Source organism: Poeciliopsis prolifica, unplaced genomic scaffold, assembly GCF_027474105.1.
Source record: "Poeciliopsis prolifica strain line A6 unplaced genomic scaffold, Auburn_PproV2 SCAFFOLD054, whole genome shotgun sequence".
NCBI classification, from domain to species: Eukaryota; Metazoa; Chordata; class Actinopteri; order Cyprinodontiformes; family Poeciliidae; genus Poeciliopsis; species Poeciliopsis prolifica.
In genome coordinates, this window is record NW_026562429.1 from 3,185,278 (window position 1) to 3,209,671 (window position 24,394).

Genomic DNA, 24,394 nt, shown 5'->3' on the forward strand with positions numbered 1-24,394 from the left:
AAAGTATTGTTTCTGCTGATAGATTATTTCACTTATAATATGGTAAAATGTTTTGTTATAAGAGAAATAATCTGCCGGTCATTATTCACTTTAAAGTTTAAAAAGCTTCTATATTGCTGAAAAGTTTCTTGTAAGTCTTATTTCTAGTGTGCTAAGATATATTTACAAGAAACTAGACCAAAAATGCTTGATAATACTTTGTGTTTTTGCAGTGAAGGTTGCGAATAAATGCAAAGGGTTGCAGTAGCTGCTCCTTAACTGCAGTTTAACTCTCTGCGGTGAGGATGTTTATCTCTAAAACACCAGACTCCTCGCCAACAGGTGAGGACAGCATGTGGGCTGTATTTGCATATGTTGGAATAAATAACCAGGCTGCAGTTTAGGGTTTCTCATTTCACTACCAGGACACACAGCAGCTCCATCTGACCGGCAGAACCGACCCAGAAGGACCCTGGAGGTTTGTTGTGATGAATGTGGGTCAGTTTTGACAAAGGTAAGTGAAATGGGCTCATCATCGACTCACATTGAGAGGGAGGGCTGAAGGCTGATTTAAGTTGTGTGATGCTGGGTCGGTTTCCACACTTGGAGGAGTCCCGTGTCTACCGGAGCCAATCAGGACGAGCTGAAACGGGTCAGGTAGCTGGAGAGGAGCTCAGAGAGAGCGAGGCCGGCCAGAGCAGCTACGCACAACAGGAGGTAAGACAACACACACACGATCACACACACCTTGAACTCTGCCGGATCCCTCCTGCAGCTGCACATCAACGTAAACTTTACATTTAAAAGCATCGAGTGGCTCCGTCTCGCCCCTCATGGGCGTCACAGCAGAATTAGGCCACCGCCTTTTCAGCCACTGAGATTAAAGAGGAGATTTATACGCATGTTATCTTTTATACTTTGTTTTATTCACATTTATTCTGTAAAAAGTTTGTTTTTCATTTAAATTTGACAATTATTTATGAAGTCACCGTAGTTAAATATTCCAAATATGGTCTTTTACTCAAAATTAAAAATAAACGAGTTCAAGCTATGTGTAAAGAAATTAAATCTTTATTTGTTTATTTAATAATAATAATAATTGATTAAGTAAAATGTCAGAAATAAAATTGAAATAAGAAAAAAAAGTATTGTTATTGTGTTTTTTCTGACATTTTATATATATTTCTTATATCTATATCTAGAAATAAATACTTTAAAAAATACATATAAATATTTTATCATTTAATAATAATTAATTTATGGTGAAGAAGGAATACAGAATATAAAACAATTGAGTCCATCAACATCCAGATATATTTATAGTTACACTTTAACTTCTATTCTTTTCAAATTAAACATATTCAATTCATTTATATTCACATCAATCTAAAAACCACTGACGTCGTTTTAAAGCAGTTTTTCAGTTGTTATGATCCGTTTCATGGGAGAAAGTGAGAGTGGATAGAAAGCAGGTCCCTTCTGTGCATCACTCATCTATTTATAGAGAGAACAAATCCTAGATATGAGAGGAATCCTTCAGCCACAAACGAGGCAGCGGCAGAGAGGAGAGGCTAAAGAGAAACACGTAGAGGCGTCAAGTCAAAGGAACCACATTTAGGACTCGGTGTTAGACGGCTGTTCCTTCATCCGCTGGTGAGTTGAAGCTGCTTCACGTTTCACATCAACTACAAAAGTTTCAGATCAAAACTCCGCCAGAGTGAACCTAAGAAAGAAATCTGTATCACGCTCTGATCTGATCTGAGTGCAGTGAATCCAAATTAAATTGCATAATTTGGTGTTTTGTAAGCTAGCTGTGCAGCTGCTGACCCAGCAGGTCGTTGCTAGGCAACCAAAGAGCGCGTGAGTTGGTTGATCCCACAAACATTTATTTTAAGCTAGCTGGAAAAGTTTAGCTACATTTCCTTCCCATAAAGCTGAACTGAATATTTTATGGAACGTATTATCTATTAATATTGATCGCTAAAGTTTGGCGCTCTCGTTTTGTTCAAACTTAATAAAACAAAGCGGCCATTTTAGCCTCAGAAACATTTAGTTTTACAAAAGGCTAATAAGCATGTTAATTATTTAATACTTTGCAATGTTCGTAGCTTTATTTTTTTAATTTTTGTGTCTAAAATTCAGCCTGTTCTGATTGTTTCATTCAGTTCTCCTGATGCTAATTATTTCATCCACTTTCCAAGTCGAAGGCGTTTTTGACACGTTTCCAGGACATTTTGATTCCTGAAACACCCTGAGGAGCATTTTATAAACTCCTCTTGTTATTGTTGGGCCAGAAAACCGAGTCTAAAAATGACTCACTATGTCATTAAGATTTCAAAAACAAGTGAATAGGCTCTTATTTTGTATGTCTGTTGTAAAGAAACACAAAGTTTGATGCTCCTTAAACAAAAAGTTAACTTTCTGTGGCATAATTAAAACATTAAATGTTATATTCACATCATGACATTCATAAAGTATAATAATAGCACACGACTAAACATTCCTCGACACGAACGCAAAAGATCCAGTTTGTGCACAACTGGTTTGACATAAAATCTCCACCACCTGCGCACAGAAAGCAAAAGAGAAACTTTATTAGGAAGCAGCTGCTTCTCATCACGTAACATCCCACAAGCTTGTGCATATTTTGGGGGGAGAGCGGAGAGTTTTCCCTGTGTTGTTGTCAAACAGCTCCAAGGAAACCAAGGGAGGGAAACGTTTCTGGTCCTCATCGCTGCAAACAGACTGGATAAAAACACAGACGCCTTCGAGCAGGAAGAACTACTGAATGAAAAGTAGCTTTAGGAACGAAATAAATACTTAAAAATGACTCATAGTTACTCAGGAAAAGTATGACAGAGTCACTGGAGCTAGAAAAACAAAAAGAAGGAGTACATTTTGAAATGAATTTCATAATTTTTGAGAAATTAACATGAACATTTCTGAGTTTCAAAAGTCCAAAAAACATTCAGAGTTTTTTCAAGCAAGTTCTTGATTTTACAAACTCGGACATTTTCAAGTCCTTTTCTTAAGAAATATGAGATTAATCTCAACATTTCTGTCATTTTTCTAGAAAATGTTCACATTTTCCAATTTAGCTGAACTCATATTAGTTAAAAAAAGAGCAAAAAGTGAAGAAGTCGCTGTGTGGATGTGAATAGTTGTTTTAGTGATTTTTCTGACTTTTCAGTGTTTAAACTCTCCAAACATAAACACCCAAAACGCTGAACAGTTTGCACAGAAAACATATGAATGGATCCAACAATGTTTCCCTTTATGCCATCAGAGGTCCAGACTGATGATGCAAATGTTGGTGCATGTGCAAATTACATGAAAACAATGGTTTCAGTCTCCTCTGTATTCTTTGGAGTAAAACTCACCGATGAAAATAGACATTTACAAACACTCCATAAAAATATATCCATTTATTCCTCAATGTGTGAAGAGAAACTGGCAATTATCTTTGTGAAAGAGAGACTGTTTTTAAAGAAAACTTTAGTTTCTAGCTTCTTGAAATAATTATTTTAACTGTAGGGTTTTTATGTCTGCAAATTCCAAGTCAAGTAAAATCAGGCAAAATATCAGGATAATAATTATCAGTTCAGTCAGGAGGAATGAGCCAGAATTACAGCAAACAGTTGTGAGAAGCTTGGGGAGGAAAAGTGAAACATTTCAAATTAATTCTGCCAAATACAGAGGAAATGTAAGAGTGCATGAGATTAATGATAGTTAGAAAACAAAGAAGCAAATTTATACCAAAAATACAAAAAAAAAAAAACAGAAATTTTAAGATGATTCTCAGAAATTTTCATAGGAAGAAATCTGAAAAGTCTTGGCTCCAAAAGTAAAAACATTTGCTTGACAAAATAATGTCAGATTTTTTTTTTTTAGAAAAAAACCTCAGAATTTTCTGAGCTCCAAAAGTAAAAAAAAAAAACAAAACTAAGAAATCTTATTTATCTCAGAATATTTATTAGAAAAGAGATGGAAATGTCTGAGCTCCGAAAATAAAAATAAATAAAATGTTTGAAAAAAACTCTAGTTTTGGAAAGCTCAAAAGTCTTGACTTTTGCAAGTCTTCTGAAATTTGAAACTCTAAAATTCCAAGTTTTCTCCATATTTTTCTTGAATTTTTTACTTAAAAAAAAAATCTAGAAAATTTCTAAGATTAGTTTTCAGTTCTGGACAAAATAATTTCTTTTTGTTCCATCATTCAGCAAATGTTAAAAACTTTGTCAAATGTAAGTCATCTAAAACAGAAAAGTCTGGTTTTCTGTCAGCCAGCGGGGAAAGAGTGTCTGCATGTAAATGTCTGGTTTCAGACAGTTTGCATGTCCTCTGCTTTAAATCGTTCATTCTAACCCTAAATACTGTGATAATATAGCACTGCATGCATTAATCCACACATTTTTTCATCTTTGATTGATTGGTGTGACTAATTTATTTAATTACCACCCAAAAGTTCGCCCAGAGGTCAAACCAGCTCACTTTTATTTTGACAGGATTTCTGTCTGCTTCTCATGAAAGATTCAGAGAACAGTTCCTGTACCTGGTTTTCTTTGTAAGAGTCGCTAAGCAACTGTAATGGTATCCCGTTCCTCAAAAACCGCTGTCCCAGTGCGCCCAGTATCCTCCCAACTCACTGGTGGATGTGTTGGATTTCCCTCCTGCAGGTCAGCGGACTCACCAAGGCGAGGATTATGTCCAAACCCGTGACCAACGTGAAGGCCTTGCAGGTAAATGACTTTCCACTGCAAAGAGTCTTTTCCACATAAAGGTATTTATTATTACTGAAGGTTCAAACAGTGCATTTACAATATCAAGGCTTTTTTTGTGCAAATTTGAGAGCGAGGCAAACATACGCAGCTTTAAATGTCAAAACAAGTTTTATTCACTGAATCCGCTTCTTATTGTGCTCGTTTTCATGTCTAACCATGGGATAGGCGTCGGTACAAACAGGAAATTCACAGCTCACACTGCAAAAACACTAAATATTACCAAGTAATTTGGTCCAGTTTCTAGAGAAAATATCTTACTAAACTTAAAATAAGAAAAAAATAACTTGTAAGGAACTTTTCAGCAAAATATAAGAGCTTGTTTTTTCAATTGCTGGATTATTTCACTGATAATATGAAAAAGTAAAAAATAATCTGCTTTTTTTCCTGCAATGTTAAGGAATTATTTACCTAAAATAAGCTCCTACATTTTGCTAAAAAATTACTTATATGTTAGTTGCGTCTCATTTTAAGTGCAGTAAGATATTTGCACTAGAAACTAGACCAAAATTACTTGGTAATATTTCGTGTTTTTGCAGTGCAGACTCATAACAGCAGTACAATTTCACATTAAAAGTGTCTCATAATATAAAATAAATCAAAAAGAAAAACCTTCTGATTCTGCCATGTCAGCAGATTTACATATTACAATTATTTATACCAAATGTTAGATTGTATTTCAAACATTTTCCAAATAATAACACAAAGTCGCGTTATCTAGTTAATCGTAACGATCGCCAATCTATTGATAAAATAGTTGCTCATTTCCATTGCTGGATTTAATGGAAATAATAATAATATTAAAATTCACAAACGCAGCTTCACTTTGAGCTATTTCTGTCTGATTTTTTCTACATTTTGACTATATTATTCAAAAATATTTTCTTGGAACAGAACTAGATTGGCATACTGACACCTGTAAGGTGACAAAATGCAGAGAATTAAGATAAAAGTTAATTTTGATTGTATTATAGATTAATTTCTCATTACGCTAAAAAAAAAAACTCAATCTAAGAAAGAAACTCTAAATTATGGTGTCGGATTGTGGATAAAATAGTTACAGACATAAAGAAACACAGAGACATATTATTTTCAATTCAAAAAGTATTTTTGAACCTATTTGTTTCAAATTTTTGTTTTGTAACAAAAAGTCATGTTGACTAGAATAAAAAAAATGGTAAATTATATAAATCTAATGCTAAAATGAACAGTTCACAGAAATAACCTGAAACCTAATTAGACTAATTTATACGTAATTAATTCACGCAATTTTTTAAATCTTAAAAGTTAATATTTTACTTTTTAATGCAGAATGCCACTGGAACACAACTAAAACAAAATGTGTCACATTAGGAGCCAATATTAGAACATGTATTGTACATGAACATGTAAACATCTGTAAAAGGCACACAGATGCTAATATAAGCATTAGCATGCTAACAAGAGGAACTTTGTAGGTCAAGTCTTATTTGTACAGAACATTTCAGCAACAAGGCAGAACAGCTGAACTACTTTACTTTGTACTTATCAGTCTTACAAATTAAAAACCTTTTAAAACTTCCAGAAAGAAAAGACAACGACAGCTAATGCTAATGCTACTGCTAGCATTCGCTTGCTTGTCTTAGGCCATTTTTGGTCCATTTTAAATGGCGTATATTACGACTTTTTTGTTTCAAAATTAATACAGACTAAAACTGAAAACTTAATACATGAAAACTTATCAAAACATGACAATAAAACAACAAATAATCAATTAAAAGCTGTTTAAACATATTCAAGTACTTTTTTTTTTTTTACACCAAAACAAACATGAACTGAAATCTATAAATAAACAATTATGTTACAAGGGTCTACATAAAACACCTGTCTATTCAACAACAGTTTGGTAATATTCAATATGTTAAGCAAACACAAGTGCAATTTAAAGTTATTGGGGGAATATTTTTGGAGGTTTCTTGGTAATAAGATAATGGGAATTTCACAACTCAAAGTAAATTAGAATCACATTCAAGAGAAAATAAGACTTTTATTAAAATAAAATGTTTTTTCTGATTATATTTGACAAAACAAAAAACTAATTAGTTTGGTTGGTTTTAGTTGTAGGTATTAAATGTTGCAGATTTTTAAATGTAACATAAAAGGGGGAAAAAAATTATATTTGTACTTAAAAAAAGTTAAATATCCAAAGCAGATTTGTAAAAAGAAAAATCAAATACAGAAGAAAAAGTAATGAAATGTTGAATTGTTTTGTTGTGTATTTGTAATAGTCTGAGTTGAAAAGCTAATTTTATTCTAATTCATAATTTCTTTCAGTTGTTACATAAACTATTCATGTTTATTATTGAGTGAATTAAATAAAAAATAAAATGTAATGAAAAAAAGTGAAAACTGCTTCTAACTCTCAGCTACGCACTACTTTAAATAAAACATTCATATATTGGAGCTTGTGGATGTGACGCAATCAATACTTTATAGAAAATCGTCTCACAAGAGCATAAATTTTCATTTTAAAACTCAGCTTTTCTTTACATAAAATGGAGGTAAAAAACCAACTTTATATCGAGCTGTTGGGATTTTTCAGTAATGATGGCTTTCTTTTTAATACTCCTTTAATCTTTGGTTGTAGAGATGAATTAGTTTCGCTAAAAGCATGAAGACAGCAAACAGTTTCAGGCAAAGCAACATTACAGGAATACAAACATCTGCAAACATGCTGCAGGATTCAAGAACTTTTAATTTACTTTGTCCCCTTTCAGAGTCTGCTTCCGGTCTTAAAACCTTTAAAATACTTCAGTAACAAAAACTACTCCAGCTTTGTACAATGTGCGCTTATTTACAAATACAGTACAGATAGCAGCTAGCTAGCAGGGAGCTAGCCGGCGAGCAGGGAGCTAGCCGGCGAGCAGGGAGCTAGCCGGCGAGCAGGGAGCTAGCCGGCGAGCAGGGAGCTAGCCGGCGAGCAGGGAGCTAGCCGGCGAGCAGGGAGCTAGCCGGCGAGCAGGGAGCTAGCCGGCGAGCAGGGAGCTAGCCGGCGAGCAGGGAGCTAGCCGGCGAGCAGGGAGCTAGCCGGCGAGCAGGGAGCTAGCCGGCGAGCAGGGAGCTAGCCGGCGAGCAGGGAGCTAGCCGGCGAGCAGGGAGCTAGCCGGCGAGCAGGGAGCTAGCCGGCGAGCAGGGAGCTAGCCGGCGAGCTGCTATTTAAGCCCGTGTTAGCTACATGCTAACTCGACTAGCTTCTGCTCTTCTCTTTCTGGCCTGATTTTTATAAACACACACGGCTTTTATGGCCCGCTGAAACCAGGATGCAGTGGTCATGATTAAAAACCGACTGGTTTTTCAGGAAAGCGCAAGCACTGAGCTCCATACATCGTTTCATTTTCCCCCACCAGGCTAATCTGAACATCCCGATGGGAGCGCTGCGTCCGGGGGCGGGACTTCCTGTCAGGAGGAGAGAGGAGACAGCGGACACAGAGGAGGTGAGACTGGACACAAAGCTCAGCTCAGTTCCACTTTATTTAAGTATCAACATTACACACAGAAAAAAAAAACTAAATAAAATGTTACCATCCAAAAAATTACTCAACACAAAAAAAAAGCATTTGATAAAATCAAGTTATTAAACATTTACTATTTAAAAATTACTTCATCAGATGGTTCCAATATGAGTTTAAGTGGAAATTTTTGGTATTTTAATATCAAATAAAGCTTTTAAATATCACCTTTAGCATTTTGGGCTTGCTCCTATTTTTTCTGACTGTAGCGTTCATTCTGCAGACTTGCATTCTCACGGCTGTCTAGTTAAAGGAAGCTTCAACTAAACTCTTTGGTTCTGTTGAGCTTTCTGAACCAGATTGAGAGTCGGACAGCAGGTGTGAACACCTCTGGTCCTGCTCAGTCACGCCTCGTGTTTCCCTAAGCAAATGAAGCCGGGTCACATTGTGGCCGAGCTGAACAAACATAAAGAAGAGAAACCAAATTTCTCAGAATCTGCGGCTTTAAAGAATGGAAAAAGGTTTGGCTTTCACAGCCAGTCAGCCATTATACTTGTAATTTAAAAGTTTTTTCATTCAGTTCATTTGTTGTTTTCCTGCAGGCTCAACCACCAGAACTACCAGTGCGTCCCCCGTCACTAGAAGAGAAGAAGTCTTTGCAGAAGCTACCGGGCCCGGCCGTCAACCTATCAGAGCTACAAAACAAAAAGAGCGAACTACGATGGGTCACCAAGGAGTAACATGTAGGTCCATCAGTGGTTTCACTCAGTTCATAATAAAAACGGAAATCTCTTATGTCAACAAGAGCTGAAAGTGATCATTTTTGAAGATGAATGGTTGAAAAGAAACTAAAGCGAAAGGTATTTACAGGTGGCATTGTCGATTTTCATATTGTAGCAAAACTGTTTTTGGCTATGCACTGCAAAAAACCCTAAATCTTACCAAGTAATTTTGGTCTAATTTGTAGTGTAATATCTTAGTACACCTGAAATAAAACAAAAGTAGCTTAAAAGTAATTTTTTAGCAAGAAATAAGAGTTTATTTCATGTCAATATTTGCTTAATATTCAATATTCATACTAGATTCATTAAAAACATTTTTCCCCATGTCATAAGTTAGTACTTACCAAGTAAACAAGTACTAACTATTAAGATATTTGTACTAGAAAGTAGGTTTTGTGTTTTTCCATTGTGGGAAGAAAACATGAAGTAAAAACGTAATCACAATAATTAATATAATAAATTAAATCCTCTAGAAAAGAAACAAAACCCAGCCAATGTTTTGTAAAAGTATGTTTGTTTATAATGTATTTAGTTTTGACCAGATGGTTATAATAATAGAATAAATAACATACCAGTAGCTAAAATATATATTGTAAATGTATGTATATTACAGAATGTAATATGATGGAAAATTTAGTCAGATACATTAAATTAAATGCAACATACATGTATGATAAAAAAGGAGCAACACTAAAATACTAAAGTAAAAAGACATAAAAAACCAAATGAGTTTATATTATATATCCAACGAAAAAGCATTGTTAAAAATATACAACAAATGTACAAAAATGCATTTATTTTTCCATTCCATGTTGTTGTTTTCAGAGTTGTTGTGCAGACGGATTATGGTGAAACTGTCCAGAAATAAAATTGATGCAAATACGAACCAAAGCACAGAAAGAAAGGATAGAGGGTGATTGTGAGGGATGCAAATTCAGACTGCATGAAAGAAAATTGTTAATAATTTTCCAACAAAACGCAGCTGTGTTTTAACGTGCAGGAGGAATTTTGGAGGCTGGAATATATATAAATATTAAGTAGCAAAAAGTTCAGAGCAGACTGAAACTAAAAACAATTCAACAGTCTAGACAAAACTATCAACTGTATATTTTATTCCTTAGATAATATTTAACGTAAGAAAAAATAGTTTGACTTAAAAAACTGCTAATTTTAGCAGTTTACAAGTTTAGCAGCTTGTAAATTAGCTTTACAAGCTAATTCTAGCTTGTAAAGGTAGAAATATTTAAAATCTTTACTGTCAAAGGTAAATATAGTAACTGGTAATTCTCTTAGTTCGCCACAGGGGGTCACTGTTGGCCACTCTTCTTTCCATTGGGTCAAGCTGAGCTATTGTTGATGTGTGTGTGTGTGTGTGTGTGGGTGTGTGTGTGTGTGTGTGTGTGTGTGAGCGTGTGTGGGCTGGGAGGGTTGAGTCAGGCGCTATATTTGTATCTTATAGCATTACTAGTGTGTGTTTTAGGAGTGTGAGCAATGTGGAGCGGTCTGTGCTGTGACTTTGTCAGCAGGACACAGAAACACCGAACGCAGCAGGAGCCGTCCGATCATGAAGCGAAACCAGCACTAAAAACAACATGTTCGAATAGATCTGTCGCTTATTATTAAGCCTCATTATTGGGAATTTGGGTATGACGGCTTTCTAAAAATAAACATTATTAATCGGTCAGTTCAACTTAAAAATAATGTAAAAATGTATCACAAAATACAGGTTTTCATGTCAGTAGATGTTGATATTTAGTGATTTGTTTTAAAAACCTGAAATCCTGCCAGACTAGTGGTCTTTCCTGTTTTATCCAAAGTTTTCCTCTTCAGCTGCAACCTTAAACTGCTGTAACCAAAGAGTGAGTGAGCTGATTCCACTTACCTTGCTTAGCTAGCTGTCAAAGGTTGAGCAGCTAAAGACTTTCCTATGCCTACATCTCCCAGAATGCTGTGTGATTCTAGATGAAAGTTGAGTGAAATTATTGAATATTATCCAGTGACATTGATCACAACATTTTTTGCACCATGGCTATTTGAAAACTATTTTATTTATCAGATATTAATATTGAAATTTTATTTTTTGACCTCTTTGTCTACATGCAAAGAGGTTTCACTTCAACATAACCCTAACCCTTTCTTTTACATGCAACAAAAAAAGCAAAGGATCTTTAATTGCTAATTAGTTTTTTGAATATCATCAATTTTCTTGCCGTGGATCCTCTAAACACCAAAACAGAAGCTGTTGTCTCGTTGTAAAGTCTCTCTTGACAAGGAAAATAATACTGCTGCAATAAATTTTTGAAAAAAAGAAAGAAAATCAATGTTTCTCTTTTAGATCTGGATCATTTGATTCCTGCTGTTTCTGTGATAGCTGGCAAATACAATTCCTCACTGCAGATTTCATCTTTTCTCCTGAAGGAAATTGAGCCAAAGAGGATGGACGACAATCTCCACAAACTCGGACTTTCCCTCTGCTGTGAAGGACTAGAAACACTCCAGCTACAAGATATCAGAGGAACTCCAACAATCTGTCTAAAATTACCTCTAAAAGTTTCCCTAATTCAATATTTCAGATTAAAATACACATTTAAGCCAATGTATATTTTTAAAAAGTAGAAATATTCTGTTTCTGGGTTTGGAAGATGAGAGGTGTTGGCCATTATTTGAGTATTTTACGGTTTGTTTAGTTTATTAGTTTAGAATGAAACACATTTACAGAATCCTCCTTTATACCAAAACAAAATTAACCAACATTGTAGGAGTTAACTTTAGACATTTGAGCTTTTTAGTGCTGCGTTTGTTGAAGAGACAGAAGCGCTACTTCAGCAGATTTTTACTCCAATAAAAGTAAAAAGTTCATTACTATAATCAAATATAGTAATAAAATAATTCAGACAAAATAAACACTTTCAAATATATATTTATATTTTCAATTCAAATTATGAAACTAATACTTAAAACAGGTAATGTGTACAGTATATGTAAGAACATTATTTTTGCTGTTTACTGGATTTTCTTCACCTTCAAATAAAATCAGGAGCACAAAGCTTGTCTATTACAAAGAGGTCTCACTTCAACATAAACTGTGGAAGTGTCCATTTTTTGGCTAAAACGTGTTTGTTCTTCATTCAGTGAAGTTATTTGCAGTGAGTAGAGTTTACTCGAGTAGTAATAATATTATTAATGTAAAACTAAACAGTACTCCTAAACGTTAACTGGCCTGTGATTAATTATTTCTACTGTATCAACTGAAGGGTTGATTGATTGGGGATTGAAAGTTAATATTATTTGTATTTTTGTTGATGTTTTTGTGTTTTCCAGAAAATTGATATCACAGTAAAACCTATATAAATATATATAAAAACAACAAACCCATTTTGTCATTTCCTGTCAAACTAAAACAAATCATATGTTTGACATCATCTGTTACTGAGTGGAAATCAAATAAATGTAGCATAATTTCATTTTATACACTGGTGCAGATTTTCAGTGGTTGAATGAAAAGCAACAGGACTTTAGTTATAGTCAACAATCACACCAATTGGGCGGTAACATCAGTAATCTGCTCTGACCGTAACTTACTCTGATATTTCCTGCTCATGTTCAGAACTGAAGAAACCTTCTGGATGAGTAGTGAAAAGTCTAGTTCCCCTTCATTTGAGGATTTGTCTTGATTGTCTGCTTTATTTTTATTTTCAAGTGCTACCATATCTTTAAAATTTTGGGATTGTCAATGACAACCGTGAGATGGGTTGTAATAAGATAAATAATATGTGACAATTGTGGCTCCAACTGGGAAACAAAGAACTTAATACAATAAAAAACTCACATTTTTGGTGAAAAGTTTTTGCCCCAGGATGAGGAAGTTTATCAGTTGTATCAAAATTAGTGTACTTTGCAAAACTGCAAAGGAAACACTTTTTTTTTGAGTCATGATCAAAAATCGGATGCTACTACTGATGGGAATGACAAAGAAGACGACAGGAAGTGGTAGAAGGAAAATGGTGTGGCATAATTTTTAATGACTTATTGCATGACCAAAGTTATCCGGGTGTAAATTTAATGTAATTTTTATTTAATGAAAGTACTGTAATTGTGAAATTGTGTTTTTTCGACATTCGTAGAATATTATCAAAGTTTTCCGCAGCTTTTTCTAATACGGTTCTTCCTTAGGGTTGAGATCTATAATTTTCTTTTCGTATATGGGTTGAATTTAGGGATGTTCTGATCAGGATTTTTGCTACTGATTCCCATACCGATTACACATGAAGCCAATCTCAATCCAAGCGATCTCAATCCAAGCGACTGTTAATTTTTCGCTTTTGGGTATAAATGATGCTATGTGGCAAAATTAAAAAATGATCTGCCAATAAATTCACCTAACTTAGACAAACAAGCAAAATACTTGCAGGAACAATAGAGCAGCTATTCAGTCAAAAGGAAGAATGAAAAACCTGCAATAGTCAAACAACATTTAACATTTAACGTTTGTAATAAGATGACAGTTATTTAAATCTTTTGTATGGCAACATTAAAAATAATAGAGCATCCTGGACAGAACAGAAAGACCCAGAAAGTGGACAAACACTGTTGCGTTTCTGCTGTGCGCCGCCATTTTGAATGTCAAGAGCTGTTCATTCAGTGCTGGTTTTGCAATGTGATATTTCTAATTTTGGAAGTCCGTCAGCAAATGGGTGCTGAAGGAGATGAGATCAGGTGTGATTTCAGTACAATCGGTACATGCAATAGTACCTTTAGGATACCCCAAAAGAACAATATTCCTGTCTTTGGTTCAGATCGAGGAAGGTCAAGTGTCAGCCATTGTGAATTGGTGAAAATATGTAGGGGAATGGAATTTTTAAATAACATATTAAAGAATTTAAACATTTTAATTACTTTGTGTTGTTACTTTAATGTTTTAGTATTGGGGAAATTGAAATATAATTTGTAAAATTTAGAAAAGCACTCAGGCTTTCATAGGTTGTCCCAACATTTTTTTTAATCGTCTAATCATGTTTAGGTTTTTAAACCAAATACCCCAACAGTAAGTAGCAGCTTTAGTTTTCCTAAACATATAATCTTGCCAGCAGATTTGTTGAACAGTTTCTGGTATTAAAAACACCCAGAAATAGGATGATTGACTATGAAAGTAATGCTGTGAAGATCACACATTAAAAACTGATTTAATCTTGGCTGAGACATTTAATCCTCTCAGGTGGGTGTTAAAGAGATTGACATAGCAAAGATGTGAGATTAGTTACCTCAAGGCAAAAAAATGTAATCCTGAAGTTTTTCTGAGCCTTCCAAAGCATAAAATCCGTCTCCTGTTATTATTCTTGATTTTTTTTCTGTCTTCTTTTAGGTGGAGGTATCGACATTAAACACACATATCCCCCAAAATTACAGCACAAATCCATCACCAAATCACGTGTCTCTTTGCACATCGATAAACGCTCACACGTAGCAGCTGTGGCTAAGTTTAGATGCCCATCAGGTCACGGAGGAATATTCAACCAAACAAACACTCCAGACACCGAGCACCAAAGATTAAAAACTCTTTACAGCTTATAAAGGATAAAAAGAACATGAGTGTGGTTTTCTCTTCCACGAGAAAGCAATGTACTGGATTTTGAAGAATATACTACAACAAAAACATGCAAACTCATTTGCTGGGGTATTAAAATTCACATTTAACTGTCTCTCAGCATGTCGTGTTTTCATGGTTAAACCCTGACAGTAGCTGAACATTAATCAGAAACATCCATAAACATGCTGGGAAGCTTGTAGGCGTGCTTGTATTTCCCTCCCACCGCCTCTCTTCTGCTGCATAAAAATAATACAGTGACATCCATCTTTGTGGCTCTGAAACTCTGCAGGTCAGAGAGAGGTTAAATGCCTCCCCAAAGGGGACAGGATTACCCCAATACCAACAGCAATGGGCTACTTTTGACACCTCAGAGGAAAACCCTCAGATTTACTGATGTGGAAAAGTTTTAAAACATCCCAGATTAAGATAAACTCAAAAACTCCTGGACAGAGTTTGTGCAAAATTTATTTTTAATGGTTATAATAGTTTCTCATTATATTTTGGTTTCATTTCATTGTGACTTTTTGTCCAATTTGGTTAGTTTTAATTCGTTTTTAGAGTGTGTTTGCTGGTTTTTAATAAAGTTACAGTAGTGATTTTAGTTTTTTCACATTTTTGATCACTTTTAGGTGCAGAAATTAAAAAATGATCTGCCAATAAATTCACCTAACTTAGACAAACAAGCAAAATACTTGCAGGAACAATAGAGCAGCTATTCAGTCATTTTAATTACTTTGTGTTGTTACTTTAATGTTTTAGTATTGGGGAAATTGAAATATAATTTGTGTAAGCAGCCAATAGCACAAAAAGTCAAAGTATTGTATTGTGATTATGTCTACATTGACTTGGTATTAAATTATTGTTGAACAACCAACTAACTGCCCTTTTTTCCCAACTTTTACTGTCACCATTTTGTGAACTACCTTAATTTGATGGCAGCTAATGTCAGCTGGTTATGTGGGGTGAAAAATAATTTCAAATCAGTTCGAAAGGTTCATAAACAGATTCATAAACACAAAAACAAAATACATTATCTTAACACTAAAACTAATTGGAATTGTGTGTTTCAAAACTAATTAAAGCATAATTGAACCTGAAAGTTTCTGCGTCTAATAGTTTCCAGTAGCTTTTTTGGAATCACCTTGATTTGGATGTAATGTCTGTTTCTGTCGTTATACTTCAGTATCTTTTAAAATGTTCTGGTGGTAAAGTTTCAACAGATGAAAATTCTAGATTGCATCAATAAAATCCAGTTTAAAAGATCTAGCTTTCACAGTATTGTCCTTCCAGATGAATCCTCTAAGCTGTTTCTATTCCTGACAGAAAGGTCCTTTATCAACCATGCCCATCGGATTCCTGGATGCCTTGACTGCAGCAGCTGTATTTGCAGATGACTTCATTCACAGAGATAGACTCTCAAACACCAATCTGGCTCCCTGTCCGTCCAACTCTGTTTGACAACACAATGTTTGCTTGTTGGTTGATGTTAAATTGAAGGCATGCGCCTGGGGGATACTCCCTAGAGGACTCGGAGTAAAGGGCAGCTGACAAACACAAAGCCAACAACGCCAGTATCCCAGACAGAGACGAGAGAGCCAAGTCTCAGTGCCAAAGAGGGATGGGTCACAGGGTTGTGTTGATGTGTATGTGCAGGGGGCTGTCATGACCTCCCTATCATGGTGTCGGATAACAGCTTCTGCAGACAGAAGAGGACTAAAACACAGATGGAGTGAGCTCAACTGAGGACGCTCTCTTCCAGTCTTCTTTCATGCAACGTATCAGCAAAAAATCTGTCGTCCTTTCTTCTTCTTGACAGAACTTATGCATGGATACCTACTCACTCCTCTACAGTTCCTCACACAGAACCGGACTCCTCTCTGGCTTCCAGCGTTTGCGGGACCAGAAGAAGATGTGCGATGTCGTCTTGGAAGCCGGCGGTGTTTCCTTCCCGTGTCATCGTAGTCTGTTGGCGAGCTCCAGTGACTACTTCTGGGCCCTTTTTGGAGAGACGACCGCAGAGAGATCAGCAGACTCCATCAGGCTCCCGGCGCTGACGCCTGAGGGTTTGGAAGCCATTTTGGATTTCTTGTACTCAGGGTGGTTGAGCATTTCTTCCTTCACACTTCCTGTTGTCATAGAAGCAGCCCGGTACCTCCAAGTGGAGGCGGCGCTGTCAATATGCGAGCGATTTATGGCAGATGGCTTAACTGCAGATAATTGCTGCTACTATGCTAATCTGGCTGAGCAACACTTCCTCTTGAATGCACTTGAGGCTGCAAATCAAACCATTGCCAAGAAGATGGCGGTTCTGCTGCAGAAAAGCAGGGTTGATCTCCTTGGGTTGAACTTTCAGTCGCTGATGGTAGTGCTAGAGGCAGATGAGATACCTGGGGTCAACGAAGTGGATCTAATTAGACTTTCTCTCGACTGGCTGGATAAAAATGGCCCCCTTCCACTACTAAAGTCAAACCTTCTTCTGAGTCGTCTACGTTTCGGATTAGTTGCGCCTTCAGACCTTTCTGACCTTTGCCACGGAAACAAGGCCATGGCCACTCCTCTGATCAGAAGTCAGCTGACTCGAGCTCTTGAGTACCATCATATGGGTTCAACTCAGCCAATAGCACAAAGCAGGCAGTCGACCCTTAGAGGATCACATAATTATGTGCTTCTTGTTGGTGGTGGGGTTAGCCCTGATTGGCCAGAACAGCAGGTGCTAGCGTTCAACACCAGGAGCAGGAAGTTTTCATCGCCAGGTTTTGTTCTACCTCTGAGACTCAGAAATCCCTGTGTTTGTTCGGTGGGAGGTTTTCTCTTCGTGATTGGCGGTGAAGACATGAAAAATAGCGATGAGAAGTCCGTCGCTGTGTCAACCTCAAGCCAAACCTGGAGGTACGATCCACGCTTCAACCACTGGAAGAAGATGGAGTCCATGCTGGACAGGCGGGTGCAGTTCACCTGCTGCGTGGTGGAGGACGTCATTTATGCTATTGGAGGACGACAGTCATATCCAGACTCCATGACATACACTTCCTTAGCTTCTGCTGAGTATTACGACATGGCTTCAGGAGTATGGAGAAGAGCTTCAGCGATGCCTTGCCCTCTTCACGGACACGCGTCTACCGTGCTTGACAAGAGCATCTACGTGTCAGGAGGACTCCCTGCCCACCAGGGTGGCATCCATGGAAGTAACCAGGATGTAAACAGGGAAATAAGTAGGGAATGCCTCTCTTGGGACCTAAAGGCCACAGTCTGGGAAAAGAGGGCATCCATGTGCATCCCAAGGTTTGGTCACAGAATGGCAACCGCCCACGGTTACATTTACGCTCTGCTGGGGATGTACGAGCAGTTTTGTGACATTGAACGATACGACCCACAGTCGAATCACTGGACCCGCCTCAAACCACTCGCAAACGGCTTGTTCAGCTACGGGATGTTAACCCTGGCAAGTGGGAATCTGCTGGTATTCGGCGGGAGGAGGTGGAACAACGGACAGCAGGTGACTGTAAGGAGCGTGCTGGAGTACGATACGAAGAAAGATCAGTGGAGAGAAATCGCCCAGCTTCCTAGACCTCTGACTGGCACCGAGTGCACTCTGCTGCCTCTGCTGGATTAGCAGACCCAATTTAATATCTACAAAACAGTAGCGCCTTCAGAATAATCACGTTCAATTGCATGACGAAAAATTAAATAACTATTGCTGAAAACTTTAATGCCAGTTGTAGAAATGAGTTGTCTGAGATGAAAATTTGATCACCGCTCAACACATTTTCTTTCCACCTTAAAGCTACAGTAGGCAACGGGCCTAAGTGCTGTCAATCAATTCTGGATACTCGCTGCTAAATGTGCTAATGACAGAGAAATAACTCATCATAACAGAAAAAAACATTTATAGTCATCTGTGGCCATGCTAACTAGCCTGAGCATTCACAACATGCTACGCTCACTGCAGCGTCGTAGAGAAGAGAATGATTCACAGCACTAAGACCCGCCTCCTGGCTCTGATTAGTTGTTTCTAGTTAGCACTGGGAGAAAGCATAGAAACTTGAATTTTTTTCAAATATTTTTATAAAAGTTTCATATTGCAGCTTTTAAATGAATTTTTTTATAGAATTACTAGATTTTCACATTTTTATAGATTTATTTACAGTATAGTGAAATGTATTCACCATGTTACAGATTTCTTCTGTTCATATGTTATTACTCTTTAATAAATGTTGCAGATAGACAAAACAAACGCCTCAAATAAAAATAACATGAGTAAAATACAAAAGTTGGAAGAAGCCAAAGTAGTTTGGTTAATTTTAAGGTCAATAAATGATTATTTATTACAAAATAATAATACAAAAAAACTAAGTATTTTGTGAGAAAAAATATCTAAACTGACTTTTATTCATCACTTCTCATACTGCTGATAATCCAATTTATTCTTGTGATGTCGTCAGAGGAGATGTAGATTTTATAGCTAATAAGTTATGTTTTATAATAAAGTAACAAAGATACGCTGTTTTTTAAAATTGTTTGTGTTTTATGACATTGTTCAGATCAGATCACAATAATTCCTCTCAGCCAAAAGGTAAATTTTTCTCGGCCTCGTCTCTCTTCTTGATAAAAAAGAAAAACATAATAGACAAATAAAAAAAAGTCTCTAATCCAAATGACTAAAACTTTATTGATCCAGTCTCTTCTTCCAGCAAAACATGAAAAATGAACACATAAATAAATACCATCTTTTTACCATAATTTATAGATTTAACACTAAACATTCTTTACACAATGACAGTTCACAGAAAGAAACCCTGATATAATTAAAGATATTCTTCCAAGACAGTTTGCACTCTATAAATAGAGATCTACTATATCTCTAGGTTTTAAACACAAAACATAAAATGGATATTGTTTTGATCTACAGCAAAAACATGCTACTACAACCAACCACGGGCAGCAGCATAAAAGGAGCATAAAACAGTGTTTGTCAGTGCAAGTTATTACATATTTATGATTGCTTTTGTAGTCTGTGAAACGTCTGAGATACATTATTACATCTTCTGGCAGCAGCTTGGAAATAGACTAACATTATAAATAGATCCAAGTTTAATTTCCTATGGAAATATTCCTCATATGTTCGATGCCACACGCCTAAAATAAAGCTGAAGAGTCTGAGGAAAAATCCACCCCTGGAGAATTTTATACTGTTAATAAATAATTTATAACAGGGATTATATAGCTATTACATCTACAGATTTATGTATTTATTAAATAAATTCATATTTAAGTATTTTTTCACTACTGGGGATTACAAATAAAATATATTTTTCTGTTTATATTCAATTCAGTTTAACAGACATGTAAATATTTCTTCAGTAATTGTTAAGCTAAACGTATGTAAAAATACATTATTTAATACAGGGTTTGCATATAACAGTTTTACATTTTATCACATTACCCAACAAATTTTGATGTATTTTATTGTTTTTATGTGACATTGTATTAAATCTTAAAAGGACATTAAAATACATGGCTTTTTATGTGTTGGTGTCAAGTCCTTTCATTTAAAAAAGAAAACAAAACAATAAAATGCATTTAAATTTGAGCTGTGATGTGATAAAATGTGAAAAAGTTTAAGGTGTTTGGATAATTTTTTTCAAGGCACTGCGTATCTAAATTTTCTTTATCATATATATATTTTTATATAGTAACCATTTTGTGAAAAATTAAGTCAAATACATTCAAAAAGCTTTATTGGGTAAAACATTAATGCTTCTGAGATTTTTATAAACAACTATTTCTGTGTAGATTTTTCTCTGTAATGTTCAGAGCAAAGATTATTTCATTATCTCATATTTGATATGTTATATTTTCTAAGACATTTGCTGTAAATACTTAATACGATTTAATAATGTGGATTTCCAAGCAGATTAAATGAAATATTTATATCATTACTGCAAAAACATCATATTGTTTCTAGTGCAAATACTGAGTACATTTGAAATAAGACAAAACTGACTTAAAAGTAATTTTTTCAGAAAGACGCACGAGTTTGTGTTACGTAAATAATTCATTATCATTGATGAAAAATTACTAGTTATATTTAACTTATAACGTAGAAATAATCTGCCAATAGAACAAATACTTCTTAAATGAATATTAATGGATTACTGACTTAAAACAAAAGACAATTTCTTGCTGAAAAGTTACTTTTAAGTTACCGTTTTAAGATATTTGCTGAAGAAACTGTATTTTGTGTATTTTGCAGGATGTTTGCTGATGAAGGTTCTGTTTGTGAAACGTTGTGTTGAACTACTTTAGGGTGGATTTTTCCCTTAAATGGCTCCTGTTCCAGAAGGAGGGTGCATGCTTCAGGTCCAGCCCAGCAATTTCTACCAAATCTGCACAAACAAAAGCCTCTAAATCTAAACGGAAATCAGAACAAAAGTTTAAAAAAGATCTCATTGTGGTTCGCTGTAACACTCACTGTACAGTTAATAATAGCAATATAATCAAGTATAAGGCTTTATGGAGTAAAAAGCGTCAACTTACTGGCTATGAGACACTGTGCACTCAGAGTAAACATGGCACAACAAGCAGGATGAGTCGAGATACATTCTGTGATTTCGCTTTTTATGAAGGTGATGGGAAGGAATCATCCACAGGAAATGATGCGAGTTCTTTGAAGGTACGGAGCACAAAAGCTAAGAGGTGATACTCTGGAACCAGCACCTGTCGTGAGCCGGAGAGGCTCGAGGCGACAGGTCGCCGGCTCAGCGGGAGGCGCTCCTGGGTAATCTGTCGCAGCGAACCGATCGGGAAGCGGAAACCACGAGTCAGTCCGTCACTACCGGACCCGCCCTGCGACACTCATCTTAACAATCGGGACCAGACGGTTTAACTGTCCGCGTTTAACAGGTCAGACGTGCGTCTCGATGTAGGAGTGTGTGTGGGACAGCGAGGGGGTGAGGGGCGGCGGCCCCGGGTCGGCGGGTTCGGTTTGGGGTTCGGGTTCAGGTTCGGGTTCGGCAGCAGAGTTCTGGTCCTGAGTGAACAGGTCCTGATAGGCGCGCTTCCACTCCTGGAACTCGGCCGACGAGAGCTGCGGATTGGCCAGCAGCCTGTCAATCAGCGCTAGCTCCCCCTCCCTGTCCTATGAGGATGCAGAAACACAGGAGGGGGCGGGTCACTCTCACACTTCCTGTTGCCACCACGACAGACGCAAGACACATGGAGAGGAGGACACAGACGTGACTGGAGACACTCAGGTTTGGGGAGATTTAAGATTAAATCCAACAGATTGATCTTTTTACAGATTATGTGTCTGATAACAAACTGTTACGATATGGTGATAGTTTTAACAAAATATGTAAAAAATAAATAAACATCTTTTATAAAAACGTTACTTATTGCAGCTTTAATCCATCAAAATATTGAAAATCAGACTTTTAATAATATTAGCAGAAAAAACAGAATTACATTGGATTACATGTGAGATTGTGGCAAATATTAATAAATGACTTTGAAAGTATATAAAATTATATATATATATATATATACATAGTTATGTCTTCTATGCAATATACTGACATAATATATGTACTGTGACATGTATTTAGATATAACAGACTAGCATAAAGGGAAGTAAACTTCTTCTCTTCCTTTTCTGCAGCTTTTCCTTTTCTATACTCCTAACAGTATAAGAAGTGGAGGAAACATGATTATTTTACAATAATATCTTCTAAGAGTGCATCTAAAATCAGTGTTACATGTAGCAGCTTCAGTTTTATGCTGAACTAATCAAAAACTTCAACAAATTTGTAGCACTGAGACGTTTAAAGAAACAAAAGTTAAATAAAATAACTGGGATAACGATGCCAGCGAGGAGTTCCCTGTAATTATTTGTATATATTTGCACAAGCAGCCTTTTCTTGTTGTCTTTTTTTGTTCTGACAGCAATAAAGGCTAATTCTGAAACCCAAGTCAGTTTTTTGAGTGAATCCAATTATTTAAAGACAGCAGTACCAGCATAGCCATCTGCAACAAATATCCTTCCTCTCATCTGTTTTGATCCACTGATCGTTGATAAGACAGCGAGCGTGTTCATGTCCTTGTTGTTTCCACAGCAACCACTGCAGCAAACATGTTCAAACGTCCAAACCAGCAGCTTTATGCTTTGCTGAGGATAATAGATGCCAACTAACAGGGTCACTGCGACCATCACACAATATTTTCGACCAAATGCTCCCCAAAGCTTGGTATATTCCACCATAGACACCAGACAGGGTGCAAACACTGGTTGACTGAGACAGCCAAATGCACAGACACGGAGATCTGGAGGAGTAAATACGCAGCATCCAAGGAATAAATACAAACATTACAGGAGAGCCGTTCAGGCCAGAAGAATTAACTTTGCTCAGGCAACATGAAGACACACATGGACTGATGGAAACCGAAACCAAAAAGACGTGAGAGGTGTGGTGGTGATGAACCGGGACAGACATTCACCACAATGTGCTCATGTTTATGTGCATCATGTGTAAACAGTTTCCTGTAAAACTAAAAAATACCCACTGCTGAAGTCAATAATTAAGACTTCTGTTGTGAATTAATTGAAAAAGCCAGAAGCTATTAACTAACAGTTAAGCTAACATTAGCTTTTATTACTTTAATGCTAACTTTAAAAGCTGGTTCAGCAAACATTTTTATTTTACGTTAAAATGTAAAGAGTTGATCCAAAATATTAACCCTGAATAGGATCATTTCCCTGTTTCCAATTTTGTTCTTTTAATGATCTTTTTAAAAATACCTTCATTTTTTCTGTTTGGCACAGAAAGGCGTGTTAACTACAATGTCTTACTTCCATCAAAACGCATAAATAAATGTACGATAATTTGATGTTGAATAGAAAAACAAAAGAAAAAAAAAGTACAGCTTTCTGAAGAATAACAATGTAATTAGAAATGGGACTACATTTTCTTTTATTTATGTAAATTTATATATTGTTTATGCATTATTTTTTGTTTGCTCAGAAAAAAGGCACAGACACATGAAGCATGTAATAAAATGTACAGAAAACTATCCCAAAACAACTTGTTTTAGTATTATTATTGTATTATTATCATAGAGTAAAAGTGATTTCTTTAAGCCACTCGGATCCATCAGACTAGCGGCAGCAGCAATTAGCAAACACGTGGTGTGACTGCGAGTCTGCTGAGCTCATCAGACAAATTACTTCTGAGTCCAACACTACAAAAAATTATTGTAAATGGCATAAAGGAGGAAAATTGTTGTGATTATGAGCTGAAGACAGAGAGTCTGAAAGTTTAGAAGCTTCTTAAAAGGACAGAGACCTAATAACAAGGCGTCAAATTTGAAAAAAATTGAAGGTAACATAGTTGTTTAGTTTTGCTATAAAATGACAAATATTTGTTAGAAATTGGTAGAAAATGAATTACTAATTGTATCATCGGCTGCATGTGTCTGTGCTGATCAAGTGTGATTTCAGTAAATCAGAGCTTCTGCAGCTCTCCGACTCTGTGTTCATGCTGGAGTGGACGCACCTTGAGCGTGGAGCTGAGGATGCGGAGGCGGTGCAGGCGCTCGTTGAGCTGAGGGTCCGCGGCCCGTCGGAGGAAGGACTGTCTGAACTCCGATTGGCCCTTGGCGTCCGAGCCCCGCCCCAACGGACAGACGCCGCCTTGTTCGCACGCGCGGAACAGGTCGCCCAGGGACGCGCCTTCGCTGCCGCCTGCAACGCAGAAAGCCGACGTTGGAGCCTGAGCAGAGGAGTGACGT

General features: G+C 36.4%; 3 protein-coding genes across 4 annotated transcripts in view; 2 read left to right on the top strand and 1 right to left on the bottom strand.

The window, feature by feature from the left end:
* Positions 1-226: 226 nt before the first annotated feature.
* Positions 227-13,916, top strand: smpx (small muscle protein X-linked). Its single transcript, XM_055059398.1, has 7 exons — positions 227-321; positions 405-493; positions 589-696; positions 4,653-4,715; positions 8,141-8,227; positions 8,845-8,985; positions 11,443-13,916. Exons 1-6 carry the CDS (start codon positions 285-287, stop codon positions 8,980-8,982), a joined length of 522 nt encoding a protein of 173 aa, XP_054915373.1. The 5' UTR covers positions 227-284; the 3' UTR covers positions 8,983-8,985; positions 11,443-13,916.
* cnksr2a (connector enhancer of kinase suppressor of Ras 2a) overlaps positions 7,847-24,394 on the bottom strand; it is a 61,777-nt gene continuing 45,229 nt past the window's right edge. The window contains exons 23-24 of one of the 2 annotated variants that reach the window (XM_055059382.1): positions 24,160-24,347; positions 7,847-8,189 (exon numbers count right to left, since the gene is read on the bottom strand). In XM_055059382.1, the coding sequence (XP_054915357.1) occupies positions 8,142-8,189; positions 24,160-24,347 (236 nt within the window). In that variant the 3' untranslated portion in view covers positions 7,847-8,141. Of the gene's footprint in view, positions 8,190-19,260; positions 21,750-24,159; positions 24,348-24,394 lie in introns of those variants that run through there. The other variant, XM_055059381.1, reaches the window with a different exon arrangement.
* On the top strand, positions 16,366-18,653 carry LOC129378887 (kelch-like protein 34). The gene has a single exon (XM_055059395.1). The coding sequence runs from the start codon at positions 16,437-16,439 to the stop codon at positions 18,222-18,224; it is 1,788 nt and encodes a 595-aa protein (XP_054915370.1). The 5' UTR covers positions 16,366-16,436; the 3' UTR covers positions 18,225-18,653.

Coding starts and splice junctions, on each gene's coding strand:
- LOC129378887 (XM_055059395.1), top strand. CDS start 16,437: ATGGATACCTACTCACTCCTCTACAGTTCCTCACACAGAACCGGACTC.
- smpx (XM_055059398.1), top strand. CDS start 285: ATGTTTATCTCTAAAACACCAGACTCCTCGCCAACAG. Junction 322..404: donor ACCAGACTCCTCGCCAACAG/GTGAGGACAGCA, acceptor TTTCACTACCAG/GACACACAGCAGCTCCATCT. Junction 697..4,652: donor GCAGCTACGCACAACAGGAG/GTAAGACAACAC, acceptor TCCCTCCTGCAG/GTCAGCGGACTCACCAAGGC.